This window comes from Ursus maritimus, unplaced genomic scaffold (assembly GCF_017311325.1).
Source record: "Ursus maritimus isolate PB19 unplaced genomic scaffold, ASM1731132v1 scaffold_33, whole genome shotgun sequence".
NCBI classification, from domain to species: Eukaryota; Metazoa; Chordata; class Mammalia; order Carnivora; family Ursidae; genus Ursus; species Ursus maritimus.
Window position 1 is genome coordinate 10,976,062 of NW_024425897.1, and position 20,971 is coordinate 10,997,032.

Below are 20,971 nucleotides of genomic sequence, written 5' to 3' on the forward strand. Positions count from 1 at the left end.
TACTCTAATGGCATCTTCTCAGACCTGGCTGGCACATCATCCTTCTCCAGATCATCAGAGCATTTATTTCCCCTCACCTCTCATACTATATTCTCTCTTGCAGTATAGACATCTGTTTATGTGTATGTCCCATGTCCTGTGCTACTCTGTATGCTTAAGCTCCTTGAGAACAGGAATTCAGTCTTTCTTAGCACACTGTAGCCACTCAGAATATCTGTTGGATGAATTAGTGGTTGCTCAGTGCCAAGCACTATTCTAGGTATTGGGAATACGGAAATGAATTATCTTTGCATGAATCCCATTTGCAAAGAAACCTGGTCTCATGTGAGGAGATAGATTCATAAAAACATGATGCAAGAGTAGAAATATGCACAGAACAGGGATATGGCACAGAAGGAAACACTGAGCAGTTCAGGATTCCGGTTGGCTCTGCCAGCTTCACAGCTGTGTGATATTGGCAGTTACTTGATATCTCTGGGCCTCAGTGAGAATAAAATAGTAGCTACTCCTACCACTGTTCATATACGTAAGGCCTCTGGCGCAGAGCATGGCACATACAGTGATGTCATAAATGAAAACTGTCTGTCTGCTGGAGGAAGCAAAGAAAGCTGTACAGACAAGGGGCTATGTGAGCTGAGCTTTTGAATAAAAATTCCTCAGGTATGCAAGAGACAAGGACTTTACAGGCAGAGGAAACCACACGAATAAGCAAATCGTTTATCACCATCAAGAAAAAAACAATTAAACACAAACCCTGCCACTCGTGGAGCTTGTGTTCCTTAACATGGACGCCAAAACATTTAGTAGGCTCGGGGCACAGGTTTTGACTCAGGAGAGGAGAAAATCAGAAGAGAATGCCCTTGAAGGAGGGAGGGAGATGTCAATAATCACGCAGTTTCCTCTTCAGTGTTGCCACAGGCTTCGACTTCTGCCTGGTATGGACTGGCCATGGGGTAGTGCACCAGATTTAGGGAGGGCGGCAGATTTTCCCTGAAGCAAAAATAAGTTATTTTCCTGTGTACCCATCCACAGTGATATAAAGAAGCTTTATGCAGAGTCACCTACCTCCACACTACCCTGTCCTCAAAGGAAATATGTTCTGTTAGGACACATTTCTTCTCTTAGATAAATATTTGACATTTCCCTTCACAACAGTTTAGCAAGGGATGCGGATCCAGACATTTATTGCTCTGCCCTCCTCCTCCCCACCCCCAGTGGGAACTGTTTCACAGGGTCTACAGGCACCCTACACTCTTGGAGAGGTCCAGAAGAGGGTCAGAAGTAGCCATGAGAGGGGGAGGGGAGTGCGTAAGGACTAGAATTCTGGAGGCTCTGCTGCCAGGTATTCAGTGGCGAGGTACGATTATGTAAATTGGAGAAAATCCCACTAGCCTGCTTTCTCCAAGGCCCAGAATGGATTTTAGAGATGCTGGTGATAACTTTAGGGCAAGTTTTAGGGAACTTCAGGGTGAGTGCTGACTACTGTCATTCAAACGTAAGAGGGGGCATGACTGTGGAATTTCCTCCTGCAAGGGGCACTCAAGAGAACTGTGAAATTCTGAATTCACTGCCCAAGCTAGCAGCCTGGTGCTTCATCCTTGGTGCTTCAAAGTCCAGACCTTTCAGAAAAGCCCGAAAGCAGAGATAAATAAGCCCCAAGGAAGAACTTGGGCAGACAGTAACGTGATTCATTCACCATTCCCTACAACTCCTTCCTTTTGCCAGCTCCCTGCCTACCCTCTTCCCTTGAGTTTGCTCCTCTATTTCTACCCCCAAAAGGAGACATAAATGAAAACTATAGGACCAGAAAACAGGATAGGTGACCTGGGCAGGCAGTTCTTGTTGTGAGCACATTAGGCTCTTCTTTGCGTGGGCTCTGGAGTTCTTGGAACGACCTTGGTTGGGGGATGTGGCATTGCACTCTGCGTGGATCGGTGGATTGATCGGAACACCAAGAAATCACAAGCTCTGGGTGTCAGAGCAGCTTAACTCACATGAACTGTGAGCCCATGGTAGGCTGGGACCCCGGTCTGGGTGAAATCCAAGATTTCACATCCGGGCAGGGCCTGGAGAAATGGCCGTGGGCCGTGGTCAGCAAACTCTAGCTGGGGGGCCAAGTCAGGCCTGAAAACCTGTTTTTGTACAGCCTGTGAGCTATGAATGGCTTTTACATTTTTTAATGGTAGGGGAAAAATCAAAAGAAGACGAATATTTTGTAACGTGTAAAAATTACATGAAATTCAAATTTCAGTGTCCATCAGTGAAGTTTTATTGGCACAAGCCATGCCCATCCATCTATGTATGTATTGTCTGTGCCGAACTGCTTTTACACAAGGGGCAGAGCTGAGTAGCTGTGACAGAGAGACCATAGGGCCAACAAAGCTGAAAATGTTTACCCTCCAGCTCTTTACGGAAGAAGTTTGCCTATGTTCATTCTTAGGAGGGTGTAGTCTGGTGAAGGAGTTAGTACAGGTCAGCTAAAAGGGAGCTTTTTGAGTGTTTCCTCGTGTGCTCATGGATTCCAGTCCATGTAATCCTCACAGCAGCCATGTGAATGGGAAACTGTTAACCTTGTTTTCCACACGAGGAAAAGGACACATACCTGCCAAAGGTCATCCAGTTGGAAAGTGGTGGTGGCTCTGGGATCTGCACCCAGCTGGCCATCCCTGGAGACCACTGTGAACCAGGGCACAGTGGTGATCACCCAGGAGAGCAGCGGCAACGAAGGCTATGAAAAGGGTAAGATTCAGATGCCCAGAGCTTGCAGAGGAAGGGCTTTCCAGGCGGAGGGTGTTCCGTGGGTAAAGGCCCGGCGCTGGGAATGAATGGTGTGCACTGAGAATGGAAGGAGCTGAGTGGGAGCTCCCAGGACAGCTGAGGTCAAGCCGTGGCACTCCTGAGTGCAGGGCAGCAATGAAGAAACAGACTGCCGGCCTAAATTCAGTTCCTTGGTGCACCACTTATAGCTGTGTGTTTGGGGCATGTTGCTTAACTGTAAAAATAGTGCCTACCTCTTTGGTCAGTAGTAAGGACAGACTGAATTAATATATGTGAAGTGTTTAGAAGGGCACCTGGCAGGGGCGCCTGGGTGGCACAGCGGTTAAGCATCTGCCTTCAGCTCAGGGCGTGATCCCGGCGTTCTGGGATCGAGTCCCACATCAGGCTCCTCCGCTGGGAGCCTGCTTCTTCCTCTCCCACTCCCCCTGCTTGTGTTCCCTCTCTCGCTGGCTGTCTCTATCTCTGTCAAATAAATAAATCTTAAAAAAAAAAAAAGAAGGGCACCTGGCAGTTAGTAAACACAGCATACGTTGCTATTATTAAGGTTATTATTGTCGAAGCTGGATGTGACTTGAAGGTTGGCATAAATAAAGGCCTGATACATGAAAAATGAAAGCACAAGTGGGGACTTGTGCTTGGGGCATACCAAGTAGGAAAAGTGGGATTGGAGCCAGGGAAATACAGAGGAGGCAAGTGCTGTGGAGAGTCAGTTTTGGGGGTCCCCCAAGGCTCTAGAGGGACAAAGGCAGAGTTCAGGAACAGAGGGGGCCAGGGAAGGGGCTGAAGTTCATTCTCACTCATGGGAAGCCTGGCTTTGTGCCCTGCACCTGGTATACGTTATTAATCATCACTACAACCCTTCCAAGTCAGTCCCCCATCACCCTCACTTTACAGACAAGGAAGCCGAGGCTTGGAGAACTGCCAGAATTGTAAAAATATCTCACAAAGTATATCCTGAGACTGGCCACAGCCCCAGACCTGCCAGGCCCCCAGGTCCCACCCACTTTTGCCTATCTAGTGGTCAGATTTCTCAGTAGCCCTGTACATCAGGGTTCCTTGGTGCCACAGGGCTTCCTTAATCTCTGCCAGGGCCAGAGATAGGTGATCATTGCTGTGGGGAAGTGAGATCAGTGCCCAGTCTTTGCCCAGGCCATCAGGTAGTGGCCAGATGGGTTCCTGATGTGACAGCTCTGCCTGGAGCAAGTGACTTGGACAGACCTGAGTGTGTATCCTGGCTCCGACATTATGTGACCTGAGGGCAGAGGAGGAAGGTGTGCCTCTACCTCTCTGAGCCTGTTTGCTGATCTGCAGAAGGGGAATGGTAATGGAACGAGCTTCACAGGTTGTGCTGAGAATTAGGCACGGAAAATGTTAGCTCACGATGGTCTCCCTTAATCTTCATGCCTGTTGTAAGAATGAGGAAACTGAGGCTCAGAGATTTTCCCGGGGTTGACAGCAGATGGTGGAGCTGGACAGCCTAAGCTCAGGCTCTTTACCCTTGACCATGGCAAAGTCATTCCACCTTTATGCACCCATGTTCTGCACAGCTTTCTTCCCTGTGGCCTGATGGGCACAGGTATACAGAGGAGATAGAGATTGGGAGGCAGTCAGGGGACCTCCTCTTGCTGCTCAGGCCTCCAGGTAAGTAGCGCTTTGTAAGAAGCAGCCTGCTTGCTTTGTTGTTCCCCTCCTGCCATGCACAGACACTGCTTCCTAACTATGGTCCCTGCCTGTCCACGGACATGATCAGGGGTTTGGAGGGGGACAGGACTGATAATGTTTTCAGTTCAAGGCCAGGTTCTCTGTTGACAGGTGCTACCAGCTGGCAGATCTTGTGGTGCTGACAAGGCCACATTCACAGGGCCTCAGCACTTTAGGGTCACCCTTTCCTCTGATACTGATATCAAGTGGCCTGAGCCTCCATCCCACACACTCCAGAGAACCCGGCAACTTCCTCGAGGTTTCTCAAGATGACCACGCTGCTTTAAGTTGGCCAGTTCCCTCTTGCTGCCATCCTTGCTCCCATTAATTCTTCCTTGTGTTCATTTCTTGCCTCTTGTGTGCTGTCCTCTTTCCCCCTTCTCATCATACATTCACCACAAAAGGGTGTAAGAACTTTTCACTTAACCCTATAGGTAACAGGGGGTTGAGGGGCATTCATGTTGCTGAGCTTCTTAAAGCCCCTGGCCATGAGAATTCTCTCCCTGCCCATGTCCCTCCTTAGGTCCTAGCTGGTCGCTACACTGGGTCCTCTCTAGCTCCAGGTCTTCTCTCCCAGAGCCCCACTCCCTGTCCCTCACCATCCTGGACCACCCTACCCACCCTCCCTCTCTCACTGTCCCCACCTTGCCCGGTTTTTCTCCCTGGACTTGTTACCTGAACTCATGGTTAAATCTGCTTACTTCTTAACTGTCTCTTTCCCAATAAGCGCCACAAGGGTGTCCTGCTCACCAAGGCTGTCTGAGGCTGGGGCTGGCACACAGCAGTGAAGACAACAAGGAGTGAATATTTGTTGAACAAATGGGTGAATGCTGGCGGCTGAGTCCTCAGTGGGAGCATCCACCTATCAGTCCCAGTGTAGCTGGTACAATGAGGAGGAAGAGAGGTCTCCTGGGATCCCACCCCCAATCCAGGTGCCCACCTTCTGGGTCCCAAAGGGCCCCCCAACCTATGGCTGAAAAATCGGACTCAGGGGAGCAGGTAGATTAATGTACTAACGTTTTTAATACAGTCTGATCAGATCAATTCACATCAGCAGGTCAACCTGGGCCTGCTCACATGTGACACAGCCGAGGTACACAACGTCCCCACCTGCCGGCTCTCCTGCCTTCCTGGCTACCAACAACATTGAAACCCCCTACACCTCCCTGACCAGACTGGCATTTTTAAAATTTTGCATAAAACTATTTCTTCCATAGACTTCAAACAATCAACTAGCCAAGTTAATTATGGTACATCTAAACAAAGTTTAATACTAACCCTAACGTGTGACTGCGGTTTACAAAGAGCTCTGTATCACCTGGGATAGCTTTCAGTAGCAATTCACTACAACTGGTCCTAAAAAATAATAACAATAATAATAATAATTAGAGAATTAAAACCCAACAGCAAGTTGAATGGTTAAAATCACATAAGAACTGGAATTTGGGGTGGGGGTGTCCTCAATAGCTGAGCTTGTCCTAGTAGCAAAATGCTAGCCTCCAGGTAGGGCTCAGAAAGGTCTGGGGCCCTCCAGGTCAAGGGTCAAGCTCAGGGGCTCTCAGAGGGCACTCACCCCATGGTCCATGGGATGCTGTAGGCTTCCAGCTTCCTTGAAAACAGTTGGGCATCAGCATTGTGTAAGTGGGTGGAGACCCGAATGTGGTTTCTCTTGAGGGATATGAGAAGGGGGAGGGGACCCAAATCACTGAGGTCCCAGAATGCCGTCAGGTATGGGTTTGGGATTGGGGTCACTAAGAATTGAGCACCAGGAATTCCAGCTTCCACCCATTAGAGAAACCGGGACTGGTGTTGCCTTGGAGGCCTATGTAGTGTTTTCTGCCCTTATCCCATACCAGGTCTCGCAGATATTCCTGCAGAGTATCAGATGAGAATCTATTTCTAAAGACCACTGAGGGGATGGGTGGTGGAGAAGGGGGTGGGTGGGGTGACGGGGGGGGGAAGGGGGAGTTAAAAACGAATAAAAATCTCTCAGCTACAGAACCCAAAGACATTACTTCCCTCCGCATTCACAGCATTTCTCAGCAGTCCCCGGTGGCCATTTCCGTGGGGACACAGCATCTGCCTCACTTCCCCTCAGGCCCCATGGGTTGCTGGTCAACCTCAGGATCTACTAAAGATGATGCAAACGCCGACTGAACAATCTGAAACCCAAAGGACTCGAGGAGAGACATGTTCTGCTGGGGAGAGAAAGGTGAGCCAAGGGCAGGACCCAGGTCCCCCAGAGGGCCCCCAAGGGCCCGGACATGCACCTTCTGGATGTGTTTGTTCAAGTAGGACTTAGAGCGGAAGAAGCTCCCGCATTCAGGGCAGGGGTACTTCTTCTCCCCATCAGACTCCATTTTGTTTTTGGGGACTGCCATGTCACAGGAGAAGGAGCCATTGGTGCTCTGCTTCTCGGGCGTCTTCAGGTCACTGGCGTCCGAGAGGTCACCGTAGGAATCGGAGCTCTCAATCGGATCCTGATGTGAGCATTTCTGGCCTTCTAGGAAAAAACAAAACACATAGGAGAGATGAGGCCAGGCTTTGGAGATGCCCCCTCCTGGAGGGGTCGGGAAGGGCCAGCTCACAGGCCTGAGGAGGGCAGCGGATGGCCAGCCACCGCCCTGGCAGAACCCACGGAGGTTCAGCTGGTCAGTCTGGGAGCCTGGTGTGCCTATGGGGGTGAGACAGCAGGGCCCTGGGGCTGCCAGCCTCCCTCGCCGCGGACTCTTCATGCAGGTGCACGTGTATCGCTCACCACCATCTCAGCCTGCTTCAAGGAAGAGGGTGTGGAGAGGGGACCTCCACTGCTTCCACCCAGAACAACTCAAAGACCCCCAGCTCCTAGGTGCTCTGTTGGCTGCCCCGGGGGTAAGACGGCTGTTCTGGTGACGCTGAGCAGGTACAGCAATGGCCTCGCCTCCGCACCAGACTAGCTGCACCCTAGCAAGGCAGAACCAGAGCTGAGAGGGCCTCAACCCAGCAGACCCCACTGATGGCTGAGACAGAAGCCAATCCTCTTCCCAATGCTGCAAACACAAGCCCTGCCCTTACCGCCTTCCTTCTGCCAAAACCTATCCAGGCAGGGCCAAGCGGCCAAAGCATAGAGATTAAAAAGCAACTTTGAACAACTCAGTCAGCTGACTGTCCCCACACAGGGCTCAGGACAAGCTGGGCCTCGAGACAATCCTCATTGCTCTGCCTTGCCCTGCCCACACTGCAGTCCTCCACCAATCAGCAGCTCCCTGCCTGGGTTCAAAGAGCCATGCCGGGAAGGGAGGTCTGTGATGGGAGCGTGGAGCATGCCATCTCTGCCATCTCTGCCATCTGCCAAGCCCCTGGCATCATCCCCAAGGCAACAACGTGAAATACCACGGAACAACCTGAATCAACAAGTGAAGGTGGGGCCTAGGGAGCTCTCTGCAGACCAAATCCAAGTCAGAGGCAGTCACATAGCTCATTTATCGCCATGCATCTCACAAACGCAGCCAGAGGCCCTCCAGAAAGGGCCGCTCACAGCAACCAGTCACCCCTATAGAGGGGGAAGCCAGCCCTTGGCTCCCCCTTGCCCACAGGGTGGAAGGAAAAGAAAGCATTCAGCCACAGCTCCACAACATCCTTAAAGGGCCACAGGCAATGGACAGGCCCAGAGTGACTCATCATGCAGGGCTCTTCTTCCAGCCTTGGGCCCGGGGCATCCCTGCAGGGCTCCAGACAGTGGGGGCTGGCCAGGAGCAAGGGAGGAGGGCTGGGGAAGAGGAGGCGGGGGCTGGATCTTGGCAGTGCCCTAAAGCCTCACTCACTGCCCTGGAGTGAGATACCCACTGTGACTTTTGTCCTGGAGGCCACTGCCACTCAGATCTCAGAGCCTCCTTGAGGCGGCCAGCAAGCCGGCAGCCTTCCCGCCTCCCAACGCCCGGCCCAGCGCCCCCACAACACAGTCTGCGCAGAGAAGCAAAGTGCAGAGCAAGGGGTCGCTTGCCTTTGTTGCCATAGGTCCTGGCGCAGTGGAACGCTGCTCCCCCATTCGGGATGGGCTCCTGGTGCCTGGAGACCTGGGGAAGGGGAACACCGTGGTGGGTTTTAACATGGACCTTTAAGTAGGAGGCAGAGGAGAAACCTAAACAAGACAAAAGGAGATGAGATCCCGCGGCCAGCACAGAGATACCTCTCTGCTTCCCCCACGCCTCTCCTCTGGCCGCTCTGGCTAGCATTCCCAGGTCAGCTGCACCTAGAAGGGGCCCCCTTGTTGGCTCCAAAACGGCTGCAACCACAGGAGCCACCTGGCTCAGGATGGGTGGCACTGTCCTCGAATCGGCTTCTCTGCAGAGCCCGCTCTGCAAGGCTGCGGTGGAGCACCGAGGCCGGCTGCCTGGAAGGGTGGCCTGAGATCCCGCTCCTGCCAGGGCCAGAGGCCAAATGCCTCTAGGCTTGCTTGGTGCCTCAGTAGTGAGTGGTTGGAGAAGATGTCCCACAGCCCCAGGTCAACTGCAGAGACCACGGCTAGAAATATCGTCAGAAAAGTCATGAGGCTCAAGGGCAGCCACAGGACTCCAGCCGACAGAACGCCTGCTTAACACGTGTAAAGGTGAAGCGCACAACAAACCAGATGGAGGCAAGACGAAGTCTCAAAGGAACGCCTCCAGGAGTCGCCCTTCTTCTATCTAGTAGGACATGTTCTCTTTTGCTACTTTCTCACTTTCAGAATAACTGGATTTAGTAATTCTTCAGACCTCTTGAGGAACAACAGAAATAGCAAGTTATGTTAAAGGGGCTCAGTCAGATCTTATTCATGGTCATCTTTTTGGTTTGGTTTTGAACCATCCATCGGGTTCGCTTAAGGAAGAAACACGGAGATCATCATTGTCTTTATTTTGGAGGAGGGGCAATCCAGCCATCTTGAAACTGCAGCAGCCCAACCCAGATGCTCCGGTCAGTTTGAGCTACGTGGTATCTCAGGCTGGCAAGAGTAGATCTTGGGCCAATTTCCACACCAGCCACAAGTCTGAGGACGTGAAACCAGGTAGGCCAGTCAAAGGATACTGACTTGAGTTTTGCAGGAAGTTATGTCATCCAATTCCACCGTGGTCAAGGATCAGAACGTGCCTTCAGCAGGAACTGAAGCATTTTAGCATAAGGTCCACTTGGAGCGCCAGTGCCCTTTAATCTACTCCAGATGTAGTTGACGCATTCTCAAGTGCTTTTATTCCCCTTGAAAATTACAGTTCTAGGATAACAGTGGGATCCACTCTTAACAGGTCAGAGGCTGCACAGTACTGTGTAACGTCTGCACAAGATTTGTTTTAAAAAATCTGATTTGGCATGGCCTTTCAAATGCTGCTGGAACAGTAATAAAGGTTCACTTTTAGCAAGTGATAACGGTGTGCCAGGGCCCAGCACACTGCATGCATTCTTCTGCAGAATTCCCCCAGCCACCCTATGAGCTGGGAATTATTAGTATACCTGTTTCATAGATGAAGAAACAGGAGGGTCGGTGAGGTTAGGTAACTTGCCGTCACATGTGCGGCTACTAGATGGCAGAGCCTGGACTCCAACCCCAGGACCCTGTGCCACCATGTGGTCCTTAAGCACTGAGCAGACTCTTCAATGGGTCCTGGCCCTGGAACCATCCCTTGGATTTCGGCAGTAGGTTCGTTATCACCACTTATACTTCTGTGTTTCTCTGCCACATTGGTGGGTTAGAATGGGAGCTGCTAGCAGACAGGAGCTAAACTGCAGAAAGCTTACTTAACAAACACGCCCCTGATGATAGCAGTTGGTGGTTTCAGAGGAAAGGGGGACTGAGTGAATTTTCCTTTCTTGCCCGATGCAGCTACTTTATAGACCCAGATGGTCCGGTTGCTAGTGTCCTGCCCTGCCTAGTAGAGCGAGTTGTCCTGTGCTGTAACCAAGTAGTATGCCTGGGGCCAATCACGGGGGACAGACTGGCTTAAGAGGGTCCCATATAAACACCCCAAGAGGGAAGCTGCAGTCAGGAATGAGGAGACAAGGCTAACAGGAAAGAGGACCTTAGCCCTGCCCCTGGGATTGGTGCCGTGGCCCCTGGCAACCAGCATAAGATATCAGGACTTTCCAATGACACCATGACTCCACTTTAGAAGGGATTTTCTTTTTTTTTTTAATCCCTGTGGAGCCTCTAAAGTGGTGTGAAGCCCTCTCCACAGTGTACCAGGGCAGGGCCACTGAGATTAAAGGGAACAGGAAAGGACGAAAGNNNCAGCAGGAATTATTATATTTACTCCTTGTGGGAAGAGCTCTACTAGGGGAATACAGCAGACGCTCAATGAAAATTTGCTGTTTTCCTGAAAAACAGTCTGAGGAACACATGGCTGGGTCCTCTTGACTTTACCCCAGCTGCAGACTGTACTATCTATAGCAAAACCACATGGCAGGGTGGTAGGAGTGGATCCACAGCTGCCACTTAAAGCCCAGAACTTAAACACAGAGCAACTCAGCAGCCAAGTGTTGGGATAAAACAGAAGTCGAGTTTCTAAGAAGAACATGTCTTTGAAGCCAGAAATGTTTAGCCGGAATTCTGAACTCACCTGCCCATTCACCACTGATTAACCAAGAACGAAAGAGGCAGCTTGATTCAGGCACCAGAATGATGAAGACAGTGAGCACGCATGTGACTTCACTACAACCAACAAGTCACCCTCCCTCGCACTCCAGAGATGAAGCATTTACAACCAAAGGCTACTGTTCTCCACTGCATTTTCTTGCTCGGTACACTGCAATTTGCACTCCAGAAGCAAATCTCCTTTTGCAAGTTTCACATCCACACAGGGGTCAGGGACTGCTTTCTTCTTGTCCAAAGCCTGATGGGGTCATGCCCAACAGAGCTGTGCTGGAAGGAAGCACTAAGTAGATTGGTATCAGCTCAGTCCAGGGGAATGGCAGGCTGTCTGTGTCCGTGACTGGCACTGGTGACAACTTCTGTGCTCACCTCTGACCAGGGAGAAGACTTCTTCTACCTTTAAGCAATGATGTTTGAGTTCAAATGTTGTCTCTGTCAAAGGCAGATTTCCAATAAGCTAACCCTCTTTCTCATACCAGTACATGTGTGTATACAAACCCTGCTACAGAAATTTAAAAAGAACGAAAATCATGGTGATCTCCCAGGCCCTTCTCTACTTCCTACCATTCAACTCAACTCGTTTCCTGGATTTACAAATGAGGAAACAAGCTTTTCTAGCCATCATAACTCCTTCCACTGCAAATAATCTTCCTCTACAGATGGTATGACCCACATCCTGGTATGTCTCTAGGACAAAGACAAGGTCATCTGTCTCAAATGTGTGGTTAGAGCAGTCAGGCTGCCTCCATTCTTTTTTTTTTTTTTTTAAGATTTTATTTATTTATTTGACAGAGATAGAGACAGCCAGCGAGAGAGGGAACACAAGCAGGGGGAGTGGGAGAGGAAGAAGTAGGCTCATAGCGGAGGAGCCTGATGTGGGGCTCGATCCCAGAACGTCGGGATCACGCCCTGAGCCGAAGGCAGATGCTTAACCGCTGTACCTCCCAGGCGCCCCTCCATTCTTTCTCATGCTTCATGGGAAAGAGTCATTTGTATGGCAAAGACTGGAAGATCTATAGCAGTTAAGTTGACTGTATGCGAACTGTTGGGATTGAAGGGGTTCAAAGGGCACCTGATCCAACCTCAACCATCTGACCATCTGGCTGACATCAGCCTTTGCTTGAACCCTTATGGAGTTAAATACATTCATTTATTTGTGCACCTCCTCCTGTATCACAGCCTTCGTGGTGGGCCAGGAAAGATGACCCAGAGTTTTCTGCATTCCGATTCCAGGGTCTTGACGTCTTTGGTATCCTTATCCTCTTCCTGGACAAACTACCTTCCTCTTCCTCTTTTTTTTTCTTCCTCAGGAGTCATCTCCTCCTATTTCTGTCCAATAAGTGAGTCTTGAGGTAGAATCCTGTTCCTTCTCTTCTGATAAAGACCAAAATTGTTTTCTCTTCCTTCTGTATGCCTAGGGAGGGCTGGACCAGAGTCCTCTTTTGTCTTCTTGGAGGAATGGGACCTCCCATTCTGACTCTGGGACCCAAAGGTGTTTAGCCTATGATCCAAATCTAGTCTTGGCTTTACTGAGAAAAGGTGGGCTCTGGTTTGACTCCTCTGGCTCTCCCAGCCCAGTCACATGGCCTATGGCTGCTGCCCAAGTCATGATGTACAACAGTGGTTGGCTTTGCCACGTCAGCTCTCTCCTAACTGGGTCGACTTTCCCTGCTGTTCCCTGCTGTTCTCAGCTCTTCTCTCCTCCTGAGCTGGGCCCCCAGGGGCTGTGGCCCTGGGCCTCCCATCCAGTTCTTGCCCCACTCTGCAATCTGAACTAGGCTCCGCATTTCATCATTAATATCCTTCTCCACTCTCACTGGTTTCCTGCCCCTGGTCTCTGACCTCAGTTCTCAGATGGAGAACCTCAGGCTTGAAAACTTGACCAAGCATCTGCTGACAGCATGTTGCAGGTTTAGTTATTTGTGAGGTGGCGGGAGTTGGGGGGGGAGGGTGCTGTCAGGAAGCCAGGTTAGGATGAAGCAAGATAAGAAACCATCTTTTTCTAGAGCTGGGGCAGCCATGGTCAAGATGGTCAGCCACAGCCTGATAACTCCCTGCACGCACAACCCCACTGCTCACTACTCAGGGGAAGCTCCTGCCAGAAAGGGTTCAACTGACATGTCAGAAAATAGGACAGATGCTTCAGCAGTTTTCATGACCACCTCCCCGCTTTCACAGCAGGTTTCCTGGTGATACAAACATCAATATCCAGTGGCCTTCATGGCAAACGCCAGATGTGCAATCCCAGGGAGGGACCCAGCTCCAGGGCACCAAGAACACCCAGCTACTCCGCACTCTCCCTCCACCAGCGGCCTCAGGGCACATGGAGACAGCACAGGCACCCAAAGATTCCAGCCAAGGACTGCAGGAGTGTTGTGCCTGGTCCAAACCAGAGAGTCAGGGAGCTGTGTCTTTCCTAACATGGTTACAAAGTGTAAGGGCGGGACCTCCCAAGTGTGCTGCAACTTGTGGGGAGTTCAGAGAACTTTCACCTACCTTGTCTCCTGGGATCATCACAACAACCCTGTGAGGTGGGCAAGGTGGGGTGCTCTTAACCCCTTTTAAGTGAGGAAGAAACTGAGGCTTAGAAAGGGGAAGGGAGAGCTCAAGGTCACAGAGTAGGGCAAGGTAGGAGGGGTGTGAACTAAACCCTGGGTCCCCTGACTCCAGTTCAGTACTCAATCCACTAAGCCATACCCAAGACTTCCAGAGGCACTGGGACAAGACTTCCCCAGGAGAAAGCACTTTCCAGCAACATCCCCACCTGGCCAAAGCAAGCGCACCGTGCAGAAGCATCTTCACACCCACCACAGACGGCTGCCCCAACCTCCTTCAGCACAGATCCGGCGCAAGCCTCCTCCACTGACACTGTGCTTGCACAGCACAAACCTTAGCCCTCCAGCCACCAACAAGCCCTGGCGGAAGCTCAGGGGCAGGCCTGATTTCATCAACACAGCACTGGGGCCACAGAGCCAGACTCCATCTAGACCAACCTCGGCCTCAAGCACGCTGTCCTGCTCAGAGCACCTTCCACTTTTCTGTCTCATCAAGGCCACAGTCTACCTGGGTTTGGGCTCTTTTCTGACCATTTGTTAGAAACTTTCTAACCGCTTGTCCATCTCCAGACTCAACCTCCTTCCTTGGTTGTTGAATTTCACATGCCAGTGAATCAGCCAGCAAAAGCTCTCAAGCAGGACCCCTTTGTTCCCACCTCTTGGAGCCTAATGACTCTCCCACCGACCTCAGTAGTTCAGTGGTGTCTACGAAATGTATCCATCGTGCCATCCGCACAGCACAGGTGTTAATGAACCCAGACTTGGAAACAGTACTCTCTCCTTCTGTTCCCACTTGTTGATTTCCTGGGAACTCCTATTCCAAGCATCCCAAGTATGGGAAGGAAGAGGTGTAGCTAGCTGGGCGATGAAGGTATTTATCGTTCAGTGGGATTGGTGGGAAGGGAGGGCCAGCCGTGCAAGGAGTGGAGTCTGAGGCAAGGTGATCAAGACACCCCTGGCCTCCCACACAAGCTCAGGCCCAGCCCCTGGAAGTGAGGAAATAGCAGGGAGATTACCTCGGTTACAGATACTGCAGAAGTTGCTGGGCCCCTCACTGTGCTTCTTCAGGTGGTCTGCCATGTACGCTGCCCGCAAGTACTTCCCACACACCTGGCAGGGCACCTTATCTTCATGACAAGCCAGGTGGGAGCGCAGACGGTCTCGAGTGGCGAAAGAAGCATTGCAGGTCTGAGGGCAGAAAGGAAAACAGGATGAGGTGAAAACTGGCATTACACTCCTGACTCCCCACCAAGCACACCAGGAAGCAAAAATTGTTTCAGGCCAACACATGGAATCCCTGTATCAAGAGAGCTTTACATGTGGCCCACGCTTTCTCCCTAGAAGGCAAGTAAGCTGCTCTTACTTCCTGTGATGCCTCCTCATGAGACACCTGAGTTGGAATTATTGGTTCCAAACGGCTACCGCAACATGCCCAGAACATGGTACACTAAATGTCACACTCTTTTACAAAATAAAGATGAGGCATTTGTTTGTTCTTAAACATGAAGAATTTAAACTTTAGTTGCACTGACTGTAAGTGAACGTACAGAAGTAAGTTGGCATACGAACAGATCAGTCTTCCTGGCCTCCATCCTGGGTTCTCCCTACTTGCTTTATACAAAGAATTCAATTGATCCACTTTATTCAAAAATGACGTTAGTCTTGGCCACAGGGAAATGGAAAGGAAAGGCAGGACAAAGCACAGAGATTGCTCCTTATAGTATTCTTGTGAGTTTGTATCGAGAAAGCAGCCCATAAAATGATAACGTCAATTCTGCTAACGTGAAATTGGCAGAAAGAAGGAAGGCCACATGATTCAGAAGCATTTGTGGGACATTAAGCTGTGGAAATGCTGGTACTAACAAGAAGGATGCCACCCCACACTGACAGAGCATGCATTCTGTGCCAGGCAGGCACCATGATTAGCCTTTCAGAGGCACCGATCTCATGCAACCCATCCTTTCAGAAGCCCTGCGAGGGAGGCAATGTTATTACCCTCCAAGAGAATGTGGCCATAGAAAGCCGAGGTGTGAGCGCCAACTCCTATCCAGTTCCCAGGAGCAGACGGCTCAGGAGCTGAGGGTCAGCATCAGGACCCTGGGAGGCAGCCCCAGGTCCCCAGGCATTTCCTGTACCCGAGGCCTTGACCCAGTCTCAGTCCCTGAACTCTCCCCAACAGCCCTTCCTCATCTGGGGGCTTGCCCAGGCACCCCAGCCCTGGAGGTCACAGAATGTCAGGAAAGTCATTGGGGGAGTTCAGTCTAGAGACTTTCAACACTATTTGGGTTCCATGGAGATTTTCAGAGGTTCATGTCAAGTTTGCCTCATTTTTCTACGTGTGTGTGTTTACTATTTTAGAACTCCCAAGAGAAAGCAACGGTCACCTTTAAGTGCATCACAGAAGACCCACCCTGAAGACCCACCACCCCCATTAACTCACTAGACTGGAGCTGCGCCTGCTGTCTTTTCACAGAAGTACCTCCTGAGATCCTGAGACCTCGAGGTAAATGTCTGAACACCATCACCCTGTACAGATGTTTATCTCCTTACTGTATATAGTGAAAGCAAGAAGCCAGTGTATACGGTACTGTGGGGGCCAAGATGCTGCTGTTCCTACTCCAGCCCCAAACCTCTGTGTGCATCAGGGTAGTCACTGTCTCTTAAGTAACTGCTACACATTTGAACAGAACACCTTATGCTAATGAAATACTGCCTTTATCTGCTTTATGCATTGAGTTGATTCATTTGACAAATGAGGAAGCTGAGTTTGGAGAATGATTTGCCTGAAGCACACGACTCAGCTACCAGAGGAAGCAGCAGTCAAAACATTGTGGCTGCCAGGCCAGCACCCTACCTACCCTCCCGGCTTCCCTGAGGTATTCCTCCCTTCCCCACTTTACAGCTGGGGAGACAGACGCCTGGAGGGGATACGGGCCGGCTGGAACGTGAACCAGCCCCTCAGCCTGTGCTCTTCCCATCTCCAGACTCAGCGGGGATAGCTTCTGGGGAGGGAAAGGTACTGATACTTGTTAACAGTGTGCGCGGTAGCCAGGACTCCCCTGAAAGGGAGAGGTGACAGCATTTGTGCAGAGAAACTCGAGCACTTAGGTGACTCAGGAAGCATCACGGGCGCTTGGTCTCATGGCCACTGGTGGGCCCCTCCTCAGTCAGGGACCTCTTGACCCAATCACAGACTACAGTGGGGGGAAAATTCCATCTTCCACCCAGCCCGCTGGCCTGTAAACCAGAGCAAGGGCTGCCAAAAACACCCCCGGGGGAGAGGGGTGCACCTGACAAATTATCTGGGGATAATTTGCCAGCTTCGCCAACCAGTGACCTGAGGACCAGCCCTCCAACAATGAGAGGCAGTGTGGACTACGCCTAAGAATTCAAAGGAACCAAACATGGACCAGGTGTAAGAAAATGTGGTGAAAGCACACATTCAGAATTCCATCTTCGGCGGTCCCTGGGAGAGGCGCCACTAAAGGGATGTGAAAGCGATGCCTTGTTTCTCCTGCCAACCTCCTTTTGGGGTCTGTCCTTTAAAGCACTGCCTGTCATACTGTGCTACCTAAAGATAATGGACAGCCAAACCTCAATTATCCACAAGTGGATTATCCATTTGAGGGATTAGCTAGGCAAAATTAAAATCCCAGACCAAGCGGACTTCCCCCACCCCCTCCTCCATTGATTATCTCTCGAGGAATGAAAGCTAACTTTAGCCTGAGCAAACATAATTAGGAATGTAAATCTGCTGCTGGGGGGAAAAAAACCCACAAACACAACAAAAACTTTCACTGTATTACAAAGCCAAGCTGGAGCTGGCTTCTCTGTGCCAGAACTGACCCTTCATGGCTGGAGTCCCCAAGGTTTCTTGGGGGGGAATTGTCAAAGTGTACAAGCCCGAGTCTAGGCCTGTCAGAAGTTCAGACAACAGAGAATATAAAGAGCCTGGTCACACGACACAGAAGAGTGGCCAAAGGAGAGACAGATCTCAAAGAAGGGGACACCTAGAATCTGTATACTGGGGCCACTTGAGAAAGGCACTTCTCGTCCTGGTGACAGAGAGAAGACAGAGCGACCCAGCGATGGGATGAGAGTGAGCCAGCGTAGCATGCTCTGATCACCCCTGATGTGCGGAATGGCCGCCACCTCGCCTTTGGCCCTGTGCACAGGCAGCCTGTTGTTGTTAGGAGCACACCTGCCCAACCACCCTGAGCTTGGGTCTCCTCTGGTCTTCCCCACTCCATACTGAGTCCCAGTCATGCTCCCTTCACTCCCCTAACAGTTTCTCCCCATCCCAGAATGCCTAAAGCTTTTTTCCTAAGGGTTGAGCAGCTTGGGAATGGGGCCCAAATGATATCAGGGACACTAGCGCACACCTAATCTTTGGTGGCCTTTGAAGTCTAGCAACCTGGAGGTGAGGGGAGTGGGGTGTGGTCTCAAGCAGTCTTTTTTATAGCTCTGGAAAAGTCTAAGGGCAATACACGAATACATGGAGGCCTAGTGCCACTGGCCTCGCTGGCCCCTTTCTTCTTGGGGGTGTCAGCTTCCTTGTTCCCACTTTAAGTCACTCCTTCTCTAATGAGCCATCCTCCAGCCCAAACCACCCCAACTAGCCCCTGAGAAGTGGGGCCACTGCAAGTAATGGGAGGCATCTTGAGTTGCTCTAGTCTCTTAGCTTCAGGCTGAACTCCATGTGGGGGCAATGTCCCAGCCCCACTGTGGTCATTCAGCCAGCAGCGCCTGAGGCATCTGAGCCAGTTAAGCACACTCAGGCCAAGTCCTGAAGAGATTTGTGTGTCACTGACAAGCCTGAGGCTTCATACCCCAACATTCAGATGGTCTTTTCACTCAAGCTGTGGCACCAGTCTCTGTAACTGGCCCCTTTTGTCATCTGTGGCATCAGGAGGGGTGGTGAGGTATAGCCATGCCCAGCTCTTGCCCAGGGCACCAACTCCCACAGAGCCATCTCTTCACCTCTGATGCTTTCAGAACACACACCATGCAGAACAGACGCCCCTGCTTTTTAACCAAAGCCCGGGCACACTGGCCAGCCGGCCCCGAGCATGAGAGCCAGCATGTCTTCACCTGCTGGCTCATCACTAGGGGAGTTCTGGCTAATGAGGCTGGAGGTGGGGCCAGCAGGTCTGTGTTGGGGGGCGGGGCAGGGCAGGAATGGGCTTGTTACATACACCGAGGGACAATGATGTCAGTGTTATGACAGAGACCAAGGACAAAACACACAAAGCCTCAAATGTTAGAATGAAAACTTTTATCATCACTCCTGTTATCCCCGCGGAGGCTGCGGGGGCTAAAGGGCATATCACTGGAATCCGAGGGGGGGGGATCTACATTTGCTTTGTCAGCCCCCAAAGCCATATATTGGGGTGAACCAATATAACGCTATTGGTTAGTCTAGTTCCTGAGCAGACCTGCTAGTAAACCTCAAAAACACAGAAGTCTAATTCACTAGCCAGAAATGAAAGCAGGACCTGTCTGAGTGGGAAGGGAAGAGGGCAGCATGGGTTGACCCAGTTGGAGTTGCTCCATTCTCCTCTGGAGGGGGAGTCACCCCTAGAGTGGGGGGAGGGGTAGCCAAGCCCCATTCTAGAAACCCCACACCTATGGGAGGTGATGCTAGGATAGGGGAAGCACATAAGCCTGTGACTTGGTTCTTAGGAAAGTACCAACCTCTAAAATCACCCAGGCAAGGACAGATACCCAGGGGTGCCATCTGTTAAAGGGGGAGAAAAAGGAAAGAGAACCCAGAAAGAAACCTGGAGGCTGTGGGGGGACCCAGAAAGGAGCTCCTTACAACCCCTGGGGTCCCTGAGCTGGGAAAAGACTCCAAATCACACAAGAAGGAGCTGGCCATGGTGGGCAGGAACCATTTTTCTGGCCTCTCCCAAAAGCAGGGGTCTCAGAGCAACCGCCATTCCCCTTCCCCTCCACAGAAAAACCCTCTCTGGGGAGGCCCAGGCTAGCCTACAGGCCATTGGGTAAAGGCCCGGCTGCCCTCTGAGGCAGTCCAGCCCTGCCTCAGATATCCCGGCGGGGCTGGGCAGAAGAGAGCGCTGCTGGAGTGTGCTGGGCCCAGGTTTTCGAGGGCTGGGAATGACTTTTTTAGAGAAAGGGAAAAGGCGGTGTCAGGAACCGAATGGGACGACCTCCACAAAGCAGGCTGGGCAAAGTCCCATGATGGCAGGTCGCTAGGAAGAGATTCCAGGGGCGGCAGGCCGCTGCTGCTCCCAACCCACACCTGGAAAAAGGGCAGAGAGTGCAGGTTACCCCCCCAGGCCACCGGGCACGCCCCCACTGCCCTCTGGGCTCCTCCTACTCTGCCAGGCTGCTCAGCACACTACCTGGGAGAGTCAGAATGTGCTCTGTGATTAGAGAATCAGAGACAGAGAGAAGGCAGCGAGGCACAGACGGATCCCAGCATGCCCACCCTGGGTCGTCGTCCTCGGGGGAGGCCACCTAGCCTGGCTGGCTATGAGCACCATCCACACCTGGCCCCTGGGGGCTTGCTGTCCGACCTACAGCACGTCCATTCCTCCCTGCAGGTCTCCCTGAACCCTCCCTCCTTGCCACCACAGGATAAGAGAAGCAGGTTACCCTATCAGAGGCTGTAACAAGTACCCCACCACTCTGTCTCCCCCTCAGATGGCGGGAACTTGGCATGGGAAGGGAGATGGCCAGGGAGAAGATACAGGTGTTTTCCATCCACACAGGAATGCTCAGTGGCCAGGACAGGAAATTCAATTTTCTGGGTACTACAGGGCCCCCGGATATTGTTGAAGCAGACAAACCAAGGGTGAGAATGTTGCCCAGCCTTCCCTACCTACTGCTACACAAAGAGCTCACGAGGAGAGGAAACCACCTTCCTCTCCCGTCCTTAGAAGCCCTGGCTGTTTGCACACATGGCTCAGGATGGGTTAAACAGGTGCCAGTGCTCAAAGAATGAGACCATCCACTCTCATCCTCCTTCACTGTCGTTCCTACTGCCACCCCTTGTGCCCTAAACTCAGGGGACCCAGAAGGTCAGGCTGCCTGGCAGACAAGGGGAAGCACTGTTAGCTGGACCACCAGGAGCTCTTCACAAACCCTTCCCTCTCCACGGTGGCTCCTGCAAACTGCTGGGAACCAGAAGCCAGGCCCAATGGGGAGCCAGTGCCCCCAGGACGACACTTGTGCAATGTGGCCCACCATCCAAGGAGCTGGCAAATGCCAGGAGAGGAAAGCCAAGCAAAAGAGCGAAGACAGAGACAGGGTGGGAATCAGGACCCAGCAACCAGGAAGGAGGGGACATCAGCGGTGGGGGGGAGGGGGCCGGGGG

The 20,971-nt window shown here is 51.6% G+C and overlaps 1 protein-coding gene and 1 long non-coding RNA gene across 6 annotated transcripts in view; one reads left to right on the top strand and one right to left on the bottom strand.

The window, feature by feature from the left end:
- LOC121099960 overlaps positions 1 to 16,355 on the top strand; it is a 34,270-nt gene extending 17,915 nt beyond the window's left edge. Inside the window, exons 3-4 of the long non-coding RNA XR_005831685.1 lie at positions 6,513 to 6,691; positions 15,991 to 16,355. This is a non-coding gene — a long non-coding RNA (uncharacterized LOC121099960). The remainder of the gene's footprint in view (positions 1 to 6,512; positions 6,692 to 15,990) is intronic.
- The window catches only part of PATZ1 (POZ/BTB and AT hook containing zinc finger 1), an 18,766-nt gene continuing 3,278 nt past the window's right edge, over positions 5,484 to 20,971 (bottom strand). The window contains exons 3-5 of one of the 5 annotated variants that reach the window (XM_040619750.1): positions 14,649 to 14,820; positions 8,462 to 8,599; positions 5,484 to 6,979 (exon numbers count right to left, since the gene is read on the bottom strand). In XM_040619750.1, coding sequence (XP_040475684.1) covers positions 6,564 to 6,979; positions 8,462 to 8,599; positions 14,649 to 14,820 — 726 coding nt within the window. In that variant the 3' untranslated portion in view covers positions 5,484 to 6,563. Of the gene's footprint in view, positions 6,983 to 8,461; positions 8,600 to 14,648; positions 14,821 to 18,890; positions 19,895 to 20,971 lie in introns of those variants that run through there. The other 4 variants (XM_008710634.2, XM_040619752.1, XM_040619751.1 and 1 more) reach the window with 4 other exon arrangements.